The sequence below is a fragment of the Sesamum indicum genome, linkage group LG3 (genome assembly GCF_000512975.1).
Source record: "Sesamum indicum cultivar Zhongzhi No. 13 linkage group LG3, S_indicum_v1.0, whole genome shotgun sequence".
In the NCBI taxonomy this organism is placed as follows: Eukaryota; Viridiplantae; Streptophyta; class Magnoliopsida; order Lamiales; family Pedaliaceae; genus Sesamum; species Sesamum indicum.
In genome coordinates, this window is record NC_026147.1 from 23,680,104 (window position 1) to 23,691,686 (window position 11,583).

The 11,583-nt window shown below is 39.9% G+C and overlaps 2 protein-coding genes across 3 annotated transcripts; one reads left to right on the plus strand and one right to left on the minus strand.

The window, feature by feature from the left end:
• LOC105159351 (E3 ubiquitin-protein ligase CIP8) lies at positions 2,228 to 3,675 on the plus strand. Its single transcript, XM_011076389.2, has one exon. The coding sequence runs from the start codon at positions 2,321 to 2,323 to the stop codon at positions 3,458 to 3,460; it is 1,140 nt and encodes a 379-aa protein (XP_011074691.1). The 5' UTR covers positions 2,228 to 2,320; the 3' UTR covers positions 3,461 to 3,675.
• LOC105159352 lies at positions 5,753 to 11,387 on the minus strand. 2 transcript variants are annotated; one of them, XM_011076390.2, is made up of 3 exons: positions 11,141 to 11,387; positions 10,518 to 10,607; positions 5,753 to 9,200 (listed from the first exon to the last, which is right to left on the minus strand). In XM_011076390.2, exon 3 carries the CDS (start codon positions 9,136 to 9,138, stop codon positions 6,091 to 6,093), a length of 3,048 nt encoding a protein of 1,015 aa, XP_011074692.1. In that variant the 5' UTR covers positions 9,139 to 9,200; positions 10,518 to 10,607; positions 11,141 to 11,387; the 3' UTR covers positions 5,753 to 6,090. The 2 variants fall into 2 exon arrangements, with proteins under 2 accessions (XP_011074692.1, XP_020548107.1); XM_020692448.1 differs by having other exon boundaries at positions 11,158 to 11,371.

Sequence of the window (11,583 nt, forward strand, 5' to 3'; positions counted from 1 at the left end):
GTAAAGATTGTGCTGCTGCCTAACCAAATCCAATTTTTCAATATTTAGGCATAGTTTTGACATTATTAAATTTCTGAATTTTAGTACTTACTATTTTGATTATATTATTTACCTACTTTTTTCTACTTCTATTTTATTCATATTACAACATCACATAATTTGGTTCATGTATGATTAAAATCGATTTGAGTTAAAAAAAAAATATCATTGAAGCGCATAAAACAAGTTTAATTTGGGGTTATCCAAATAAAGGCACTTTCTTTTTATAAGGGCAAATTTGTTGGAATTGTATGCGCTAGCAGTTTAGTATTCATCAACTTATACTATAATGTCAACTGGCCACCAAAGTGTGTGGCGCGTGGTATCTCAAAACTTTAAACGACAAACAACAGAATATGTTTCTTTGGCTATGATGCTTGTCTCTTTGCTTCAAATCAGTTTCCTTTTATTTTTCTTCCTTTACATTATGGTGTGAGTGGTCCACTTCCAACATACTATATGTGATTGAACAAATAATTATGAGTTTTTTATATATATGAATGTCTGACTGCAAGTAATAATTGAATTGTTTTATAATCACATTACGACGCAACTAAACAACAAGGAAAAATAAAGGTCAAAAGGAAAGAAACAAAATTAGAACAAGAAGGGAAGATTCATCCTCATTGTGGGGAAGCCAAAGCCGGTGATGATCTAAGACCCTTGTCCCTAAACCTTTGTATTTCATATTTTCTATATCTATTATTTTAAAATACTTTTCAATCTTGATGATTTGATATCCTCGTATTTTAATTTTTTATAATTATCGAATGAGTGTAAAATTGATATTAAGATTATCTTGTAATAAGTCAATAATATCTTACACATATATCTTTGCAAAAAGTATTGACTCATAAATAAATTCATCATAATTGATATAGTCTTTTTTTTTTTTTTTATCATTACCGAATGATACACAAATAATCCGCATGATCCAAATATCGACTTAGCCCATCTGGAGGCCAAATTTGTATAGAAATCTGGTAAGGGAGCCTTAAGGTGCACATCCAAGAAGGAATAGCCCCCCTTGATCTGGACCCGTATACGGACTTTTGGATAATGGGCTATGATCCCCGCCGTTAGCCAAGGCCCTCACGCTAACTTGGCAGCCAAGAGTGCAAGTAGGCGCCTACGTATACTGTGACAAGATTCAGAAAATAATGAATAGATGTTGCTCACGCTTCCAAGTATCTCTTGAAAGCTCAGGGTGTATTTCTCAAAAAGTTTATCCCATCATAACTTCACCTTACGGCCATAACTCCTTGGAGATTTGTGCTAACGCCTTTCATTTTGGGGAAATTCATCCGTAGCAATTGCTAACCCGAGTCCCCTAAGATCTTACCACCTCATCCACTAGAGGTCAACTATAGAAGTTAGGCTTTTTTTTCCGATTTAGTGTAATGTTCTCTTAACACAAAGTCACATATCAACTCGTTACTTGAGCATTCTTATTAGTAAAATTATTTTTTCACCTTTTAAACACTCATTACTATTTTATTCTATAACCATCTACTAACTTGATCGTTAGAATGTTAATATTTTTTTTTTTTTGCAGTCCTCTTTCTTAGACTTATTAATGATTCGGCTCAAAGATTTCAGGTTCAAGGACTTAATTAACGAGCGTTTTTTGCTCGCATCATTACAAAAAAAGATTTTAGATTCAAACTCCAATTTTACCCATTTTGTTATTGTAATTAAAAAAATCAAGAAATTTCAAATTCTGCAAATTTGCATGGAATAGAACATAATTTTCAGAAAATTCGTTCAGTAAAGCTGAAGATATACATGTAAATTAAATTGATAATGAAATAAGAAGAAAAAAGGTGGCCAAGTCTATAAATTGTTTTGAGCGGGAGAAAGAGTAAACTGTAAAGGGGCAGGCAGAAAGAGAGGATGTAGTGATGGTACACACCACTTATTGAGTTGTACCTTTCTCAATCATTGAGACCGACACATGAATTAGGCACTCACTGGAGCTGGGGCTGCCTCTCAACCCTGGTTACTGTTCCTCCAATCCCCTGCACCCTCAATTCACTAATGCGACTTCAGTTCACAATTCGGTAATAGGATTTCATGAAACCGCAGAGAAGCCAACTTTGCCAAAACTTCATCGCACGGTCATAAATTTTCCAACAAAATAAAACATATATATGATATGATACGAGGGCCCACTTTCCATCTTTAAATTCCTCTCCACTCCGACACCTGAACGCTCTTCTCTCTTCTTCTGAGCCAATATCTCAATTTTCACCAGACACAAAAATCACCGTTTCCTCTCTCAATGGCCGAAACCCCATCCGACCAGTCCCCGACCCGAACTCAACCTCAATCCCAATCCCAACCCGGGTCCGACCACGACACCTCTGTGTACTGGTGCTACCACTGCGACAAGCGCGTCGCAGTCGAAACCCTCGCAGATCTCCCCGACATCGTCTGCTATGAGTGCAAGAACGGTTTTGTTGAATCCATCGCCGCCGCCGTCCCCACTCCTCCTGCAGCCTCTGACCCCATCGACGACCCCACTTTTGGTAATCAATTCATCCAGGTACTCCGCCTCATCGCTCAGGCCGCGCTTGAGGAGGACGCGCCGCCCCCGCCCCCTTCCGATCCGTCCGACGAAGATTACCTCCGCATCGAGCTCGATGGTTGGGACCACGACAACGATGACGAAGATGAAGATGAAGACGATGACGAGCATTCAGTCGAAGTCGTCCACGAGGAGGAGGCTGATGATAATCGGGAGCGGCGCACTGAAGATAATAGATCCGATGGTGAGGATGAGGATGAAATCGAAGTGATTGAGACGCGTGACGAAGATGAAGAGGAGGATATGCAAAGAAGGGGGCGCGACGTGCTTAGGCTTCGTCTGAGGGATTTCGCCTCGCAGGCTACGAGACGCAATAGAGTACTCGATTGGGCAGAAATTTTAATGGGGCTGGAGGACCACTCGATCGAACTGAGATTACAGGTTCCCGATTCCGATACTTATGTTGGGAATCCAGGGGATTATGTTGATGCAGCTGGATATGAAGCGTTGCTGCAAAATTTAGCTGAAAGTGACAGCGGAGGGAGGCGTGGGGCTCCCCCAGCTGCAAAAGCTGCCGTGGAGGCTTTGGAGAGTGTGGTGATTGGCAAGGAGGAGAACACTATAGTGTGTGCTATATGTAAAGATTTGGTGAATGTGGGTGAATTTGCAAAGAATTTGCCATGTGGGCATGGGTATCATGGTGAGTGTATTGTCCCCTGGTTGGGGTCGCGGAATTCGTGTCCAGTTTGTAGGTTTGAGTTGCCTACGGATGATCCAGAGTACGAAGAGGAGAGGAAGAAGAAAGAGGTGGTGGCAGTTTTGAGGGCGACTTCATCTAGTTCTACTTCTGCCGGTGGTGGTGGTGGTAATAGTCAGAACTCCGTCCTGGAGTGAATTGTAATGGTATGCAACAAACAATATGCACTTTGTTTACATTTATGTGGTTTAGATTGTAGCTTTATTGTTCTTTTGGGTCTTAGTTTTCAATTGGGAACATTGTTTGTGTACTAGCTTGTTGTGGAATAGGTGGACGAAGTATTATGTGATTTCTCGTTTGTAAATAACAAACTTTCAAGTTGAAAAAATCATAATAAGTTCCAATTGATAAAGCACTCAGTCATCAATATTTTACTTTATTATGTTTTCTTTTGGCCTGTCTCCTTGTTGAGATAAGAATCCAAATATATGGAGTTTACGAACGTCAGGTCTTAATTCTGAAGTCACACCAACTAAGAAAAGCCTTCAACTGTCATAGAGACCATTATCTTTCAGTTGGTATTTACTGCTGCTTGACGGTGTACTCTATTAATTAAATTGCAATTCTAAACTTCAAAGTCTACATTGCAGTACATGCTGGTATGCTGCACATGTTCAGGCAAAACTCTGCCTCAAGAAGCTTACATGGCTTATAATTTACCAAGTATGGCTCTAAAAATAATCGAAAATTTTCTGTCCATTTAGATTGAATTGTATGCTGTGATAGTATTTAGTAGTGTGGGAATTGAGCTCACTTAATGAGTAAGACAGAACAATTATCATGGAAACCAAGTCATATGGTAATACCTTTGTTAAGTAGTAGTTGTATATGGTTGTATCTCTCTTGCTGAGCAAAAAGCACCAAAATGACCCTATCAATTGAAAAGTTCTGAGGATTAGAATCTGATTGTTTGAATCCCAGGGTGTATAATTGAAGGCCTGAGTAGAGATTTTAATCATAATTTTAGCATGCAACTGTTGCTGCATGACAAAGGTATCATCATATTTGAGTCTTTTTTGGGCCATTTCTCATGCATTGTTGCACTATTGAAGTTTGAGCATATTGCTGTGTGAAACATGAACATTTGTTGTTCTTTTGTTTTCTGCCCTTCTACCAGATGATCTTGTGGTGGAATTTGAGTGGGGTGTGTAGCATATATATGAAACGGAAGGTACCTTTATTTTCTTACTGGTACATCAAACAATCTTCAGTAGTTAAACCCAACAATAAATGCTTCTGGTATCTAAAATGCCACAAGAAGGTTTCAGCTTCAGTTCTGATTAGGGTTCTTTCCCCTTATGAAAGGATGCAGCCATGTTCCCAGCGTGGCAAAATGCTTCATTCTACAAAATGGTGAAGAATGTGCATGTTGAATGGTATCTCAGTTTTGTGGACATTGATGTTGTCTCCAATATTTTTGCAAATTCAAGTTCATTTAATTTTCTGTGAAGCTGGATTCCCAGGAACACGGTGTTTGTGAACTTTGTTGTTGGAAGGCCAAGATAAAATGGTATTCGCCTTTGGGTTTTCACGCTGCATAATTCTCTTCATTGTTGGAGGAGTTGGTGCATGAGAAAGATGGCAATGGGAGAGTTCCTTTTATTTTCATTTCTTCTTCATCTTCCTTTTTCTCCTCCCTCTTTTCTTGTCACAATCGGCAGTCTTCTTTACTCTTCAACAGTAAGACACAAATAAGGTGTGATCTTGATTCCAAAAATAGAAAGTTTGACACAATTGTAATTTTTTGGGAATTGGATGTATTTACTAATTCATGATCCGGCATATGTGGAATGAAAACTTTATTCTTGATTCTTGAAGATTTATTATGGAAGCCGTTCAGTTGCTTATGTTTGATGAAAGTTGGATCTTCGCAAAATGTATTCTAATTGCGGGCTGACCCCCTGTATCAATTATGTATGTTGCATGTTGAGTTGAACTTTATAGCGTCAACTATGTTATGAAGATATGAGATTTCTGATGGTTACATGAGGATTCACGATACTTATCAAGATCACTAATCGATTAATTTTTGGGTACACACTTCAAGCATGACAGGTTCTTTAAGCAATATATATCAGGTTCAAGCTCCATAATAATGGCAAAATGCAGTACAGAAATAACATTGCTGAGGATCATCCTTTGTTAAGAGCACACAAAGAAGGAACAGTGCAAAGTTCTCTCCCAGCTGCATCCATTGACCTACTGGTTACAAGAACCAACTACAATCCAATCTCAGCATTACAACAAAACCATCCGAACTGCACCGCAATGTATTCAACAGAAAACTTTAGTAGCCGAAAGCACCTTACCCAAATAATAATTTCCAAGCAATCCAAACCACTGCAAATATCAATGTAAAACAATGAGAGAAAACATAGCAGCACCGTCTGAAACAGATATTAGTGACGGCTCCTCCACAATCTTTCCCATAAACAAGACCACATGCATATTATATATACAAGAGCCTTTCCTCTTTAATGATTCAGTAAAATGTAACAGATCAATACTACAATATGAAATGTGGTTTACGACGCATAAGCAACTAAGAAATCAGAACACTTTAAAACAATTAACCCTAGCTTAAGTATATCCTCATGTAACTTATCTCAAGAATCAAATTACACCTGCAGTTCCCCTCGTTATTTAGTTTCTATTAATCCCTCCCCGTCTATGTTAATACATGACTGTCCTCAGATCAACTAATGCTATAAAAACTGCTAGCCTGCTCTGTTTGGTCCTAGTCTGATCCCAGGAAATGATAAATTGACTATTTCCACGGAGGTGTATAATGTTTAAAAGGATAAGGTTCCCACCCATTTTCTGGTTCTTTACGCTTCCCACCTACAACTGAACTGATACTGGGTTGGGAATTGGACCTTAGCTGCTCATCCATTGCCCTGACTGGACCTGAGCTTAAAAACTGTGCAAAGCCCGCAGGATCTCTAGATCCACCTTCTACCATCGTTCCAGAGTTGAGATCAAAACTGCTCCTTGAAGGACCAACAGCTGCAACCCCATTTGGAGGAGCGGGGCTGGTCATGTTTATGAAAAAGGGAGCTTGAGAGAAACCAGCTGGCAAAGCTGAAGCAGAGCCCACAATCTGGGGGACAACAGGTGCTCCTCTAGAGTCCACCATGTAAGGAATGGGTCCACCAGATCCATATACCGCAGAAGAGAAAGGCATAGCAGAGCCAGGTGCAATGTTATTGTAACCATAAACTGAAGAGTGGGCATAAGGAAGCACAGATCCAAACCCCAAAAAGCTCCCCGTTCTCCCCATGTTAACATCAAATGCAAGCTCTGGAGGTCGGCCATTCGGCATGGCCAAATTTTGAGAAACAAAATCTTTGCGGTTGACCTCTACTCTTGTGCCCATTATGGATATTACTGAGTCATCTGTCTTTGTACCTCCAGACACATTGAAACTTTGGGACAACTTACTTAAATAAGAACCAGAAGAATCATTCGGAAAAGATGGTTGATCATTCAGATCTATACTCTTTAACCAAGGCTGCTTAGATGATGATGAAGACGAATGAGAGCGACTGTGGTGGTCATTCCCTTGTGGAAAAAACTGTCCCATCTGCCAATCTGATGGGCGACCACCATCTTCACTTGTACGATTCAGATCCAATTCGGGTCGTTCAGATCTTCTTGGATTTGTTTCCGCAGACGATTCCCCAGAAGGAAGGCTGGAATACAATGGAACATTTTTTTCTGGTGATAGATCTCCTGTTCTGCCATCAAAACTTTCAGCCACATTCAGATCTATATCGAGACATCCTTGTCGTTGCTTTGAGCTGCTACTGCTTCCCCCAGCGGAGAGGTCCTTTTCACTTTCTGGCACTCGGCGAGGTGACGCCGGGCGGAAAGCACTCGTTGCAGCAGAACCTTTCCATCCAAGATTCCCCTCAAACTGCAAGGGAGCAACAGGTAGTCCAGGAGCTGCTGCGGCTCTTGAAGCAGAAACAACAGAGACTGGTGTCATAAATTGATTCTCATGACGATCAGCATCTTCCGAACAAACTTCTTCATTCAGATCAAAATCACAAAGGCCTTTCTCCGTCTTGGCTTCATCTTGAGCCACCTCCGTGACTTGAGAGTTACCGATATCTTGCTTGGCATCTGTTTGATCAGCATCTAGGTCTTCAGTGCTAGTTGCAGATTCTTCCTGCATTGGTGAAGCTTCACCTGACAAATCTGAGCCACTTGCCACCTCCTTATGAGAGCTGTCGTGGGCATGGGATTGTTCTTCGCTCACAGAGTCTGGACTACCTGGCTGCTGTACATTACCTTCTGGTAGTTGCTCAGAAGAACTGCAACTTTGCTCTCTGTAATCCACAACCTCTCTCTCCACTTCTATGGCGATCTGCCGAGTAACTTCTAGAGGATCTACAATCCCATACAGTTCAACATCAGATTTCTTGCCAGATCGATCAGGGTCTTTACCTTTAACTTTTTTGGAAAACTTATAATCATTTGCCCGATCAGCACCACTTCCATGCAGGTGAAGTTTGTTGATCTTTCCATGATTTTCAATTCCTGATAGGAACGCCCCCAACTCCTTAGTGTTTTCCCAACTTTTCTCACCGCTAGATGGTTTATACAACATGCTATCCTTAAATTCACCCCCTTCTTCAGCAGCCAAAGCACTTGAACTTCGGCGTTGATTTGCAGAACCACTCTCATCCGCAGAAACCTTACCATCAGAGCTGATTGTCCTTGAATCAGTATATGATGGACACTTATGCGACAAACTTCTGTCCCCAGCAACAGAAAATTTTTGTGGAATGGGTTCTGTTGTTGATTTCATTGCATCTGCAGCATCAGAAGTTGAAGGAAAGGGCCTGTCTACTGATGTGTTGAACTCTTCTCCGGTTTCTAATTTCTCTGGTGAACTTTCAATCTTTGCAGTAATTTTTATATTACTTGCTGACTCCAGTTCATGGAACTCCATTTGACCATCAAGAGTATCTTGTCTAGAAACAGCTGGATTACAAGGCTCAATCGAGGTAGCACCTACTGAGTGACATGCAGGAAGCTCCATTGCAGGCTTCAGTACGGAGGGTGAGCCAACATGATCTAAAAGTCCATCATGCCCAACTGTGGTGTTAGAAATTTTACCTGATTTGTCCGTGTTTCCAGGCTGGCCAGGATGCACAACATCAGAACTTGTAGATAGCACTTGATCATCTCTGGACGATTCCTGGCCCTCTTCTTTACAGGAAGTCTCTCTGCATAGAGAATCATCTCTCTGAGAAGATTCTAAATGTTCACAGCCTCCCCCAATATCTGAACTTTTCCCCTCCTCGACATCAGTCATAACTCCAATTTTTTCAGCATCCGAAATAGATGCATCAGCATCTCTCTTCCTTTTCCAGCTTTCAAATAGCACTCGAGCCCTGTCCTGTACCTTGGAACTATTATGGACAAGAAGATCTTTGACTGTTTCCAATATCCCAGACGCAGCCAGTTTTTCATCATCTGAATGCAGTTTTTCAACTGCTCGCAGAATATGAGTAATTGACTCCTCCAAAAAGCTGTCGCTTGAGTCATCACTGAACTTCTGTGCATCCTTCAACCACTTACCAATAAACTGTAGGCCATCTAACTGAATAAAAAGATCAAGACAATCCTGGTTCTCAGTAGCAGCTATAGCACTTGCAACTGCAGACCACTGTCGGGTTGCTTCACTGAGATTTTTCGCAACGCAATCTCTTTCCTTCTGCATGACAGCCACCAGTTCCTTGACACGAGAAGGGGCCGTAAGTCCATTATTCATCTCAGTCAAGGTGAAGAAGTCGTCAAGCGTCATTTCTCACAAGTTAGGAATGCAATAAATTACTTCATTTCCATGCATCTTCTTAGTTCTGCCCCCTTCAGAAAGTTATCAAGAAGAAGGTTAAATGCACTTGTTCAAAACACTTAAACCCCAATAATTCATTGTAAGGTTCAACTCCAAGAGAATAAAGATCACATAGAAGAGAAGTTAATCAATCCACATAGTGCAATTAATGCCAAGGTTTTCCTTAACGGGTGCCGGACTTCTTATAGGCAAGTAGAATGCAAGTAACACTGCCACATGTGGGTGTTAACAGCTGGAATGATCAGGGTGTAGGCCTGAGCTGTGAAGGCAATATTACTCCATAGAACAACTGGCAAGGGCAACGAGATTACATTTTGAGAAAGAGAACCGAAAATGTTGAAGGAGTAAGGTGGTTAGACAATTCTTGTAGCAGGAGAAAGGTCTAGCACTTGGTGAATATGAAGGATGCAGAACAACGAGGGAAGAGAACAAGGAGATCATTTAAGTAGCCAGCTAATTAGTTGTCAGTCATTGAAGCGGTGAGCAGAACATTTCATTTCATAAAGTCAAATGTAAGCATGCAAGTGAAGTGCTATTAAGAAAATCAGAAGAGCGAAATAGGCTGTAATGAAGAGGCCAAACTCTTTACGAGATAAAAGATCGTTGAACATAATTGTCAAATACTCACTCCCGCATGCCCCTTCCACAAAAATCAGTTTAATTGCATGCATTAGTGTGTATAAATTACAATCTTTCTTTGGTCTGATTTTCATAATCTAGCTATTTTTTTAGGGAACACCACACAAATCAGTTTGCATAGCTAAAGTGGTCAACGAACCAAATTTACATTACTTGCTGTATTCCAAATAAAGCAATTTGCGTTTGCTAAGTTGACCACTATCAAGTACGCTAACATAACATGCCCGACCAGAAGAACAGACCTCAAACTAAACTGAATGGGCAATGATAATCGGAAAATAACGCATGAAAATAAAACTAAACAAACTGAAAAAAACTTCAAAGAAGCAGGAGCTATGTCGCTACAGAATAAAAAATCCAGTTGTACTTGTCATTTGATAAATTAACAATCCAATGGATCATGGAAATACTCAATCTAACCAAAGCTTCTAAATGTTCATCAAACATCAAAATTAAAAGTCTAATTCACATTTCTCTGAAACATGCGACAAACTTAAGAATCAGATGTCAACAGATTAGAACACTAGCAATTCAAATTAGAAATGAAACCAGCCACTTAAAGAGCAATTAAGTCAAGCAACAAATTATATAAGAACCAATCAAGGATTGTGCTCTAAAATTAAAAAAAATATCACAGTATGCATGTGAACAAGAAAGATAACATGAATTGGCAGCCATGTAGAATTTACCACTTCATAGATGCCCACTGTTCAATGTTGGAAAAAGGAATTCTAAACTGAGCGTCAAAATGAATCTCCAATTGGGAAACTACTTGAATCCTGAAAAGGAATAAGAGATTGAGATGAAATGGTGAATAATCATTAATTGTTATTCCAAGTAACTGAAACAGCTCCAAAAAAACTGCAATTGGATAACACAGAATCAACTAATAAAAACCCACCTCAACACAAAAAAGAAAAAAAAAAAAAAAAAGGGACCCAATGAGAAACCAAATCTAGGGTTTTGCACAAAAGAAAAACGAAATTCTCTACCAAAGAAATGATATAATAAAATTTTTTCTAAAAAAGAAAAAATAAATAAACATGTAAAGCTTATGAAAAAGAAACTAAGGATAACCATGAACCGAGGTCGGAACCCTAGATGAACAACTTTTTAACTCAGCGTTAAGGGTTATTCCGATGCGTAAAGCGTACAGATACACCCGCAATTAGTAAGAAATATATGTTAGAGATTTCGCTAATATATTTGCAATTAATGCAGCAAGATAACAAATCAAAAACTCTCCAATCCAGAGAAAAACAAAAAATCCATAAAATCCAGAATAAATAAGGAAAGTAAAAGAGATTTTCACCTCTTTTCAAAACTTACAAAATTCCACAGCTCCAGCTCCTTGAAACCAAAACCTCGGCCTTCTCTCTCACTCCAAAACCCCCAAATCCTTCCCCCCCCCCCCCCCCAGCTGATGAAAACGTAAAAAACTTGAGAAATAGGGCGAAATTTTCGCCGACGGAGAACTTTTTTTTTGCTGCGTGTGTGTGTGTGGGTGGGTTTGAAGTCTAATGTTTTCTTCTTGTTCTTCTTCTCCTCGCTGAATTTTCCTTTTTTACTTTTCTAGATTTTGACATTATTTATTTTATTTGCTTTAATTTATTTCTCCTCATAAAGTTTGCTTGTTGGTCTGTTCAAGTTCACAAGTGGGGATTCAACACGTGCCTCGCGAGTGACTCCCCCAACCCAACCCAACCCGTTGTAATGCCCCGGCTTTATTCGGGCCCCGACCCGATATTATGCAAA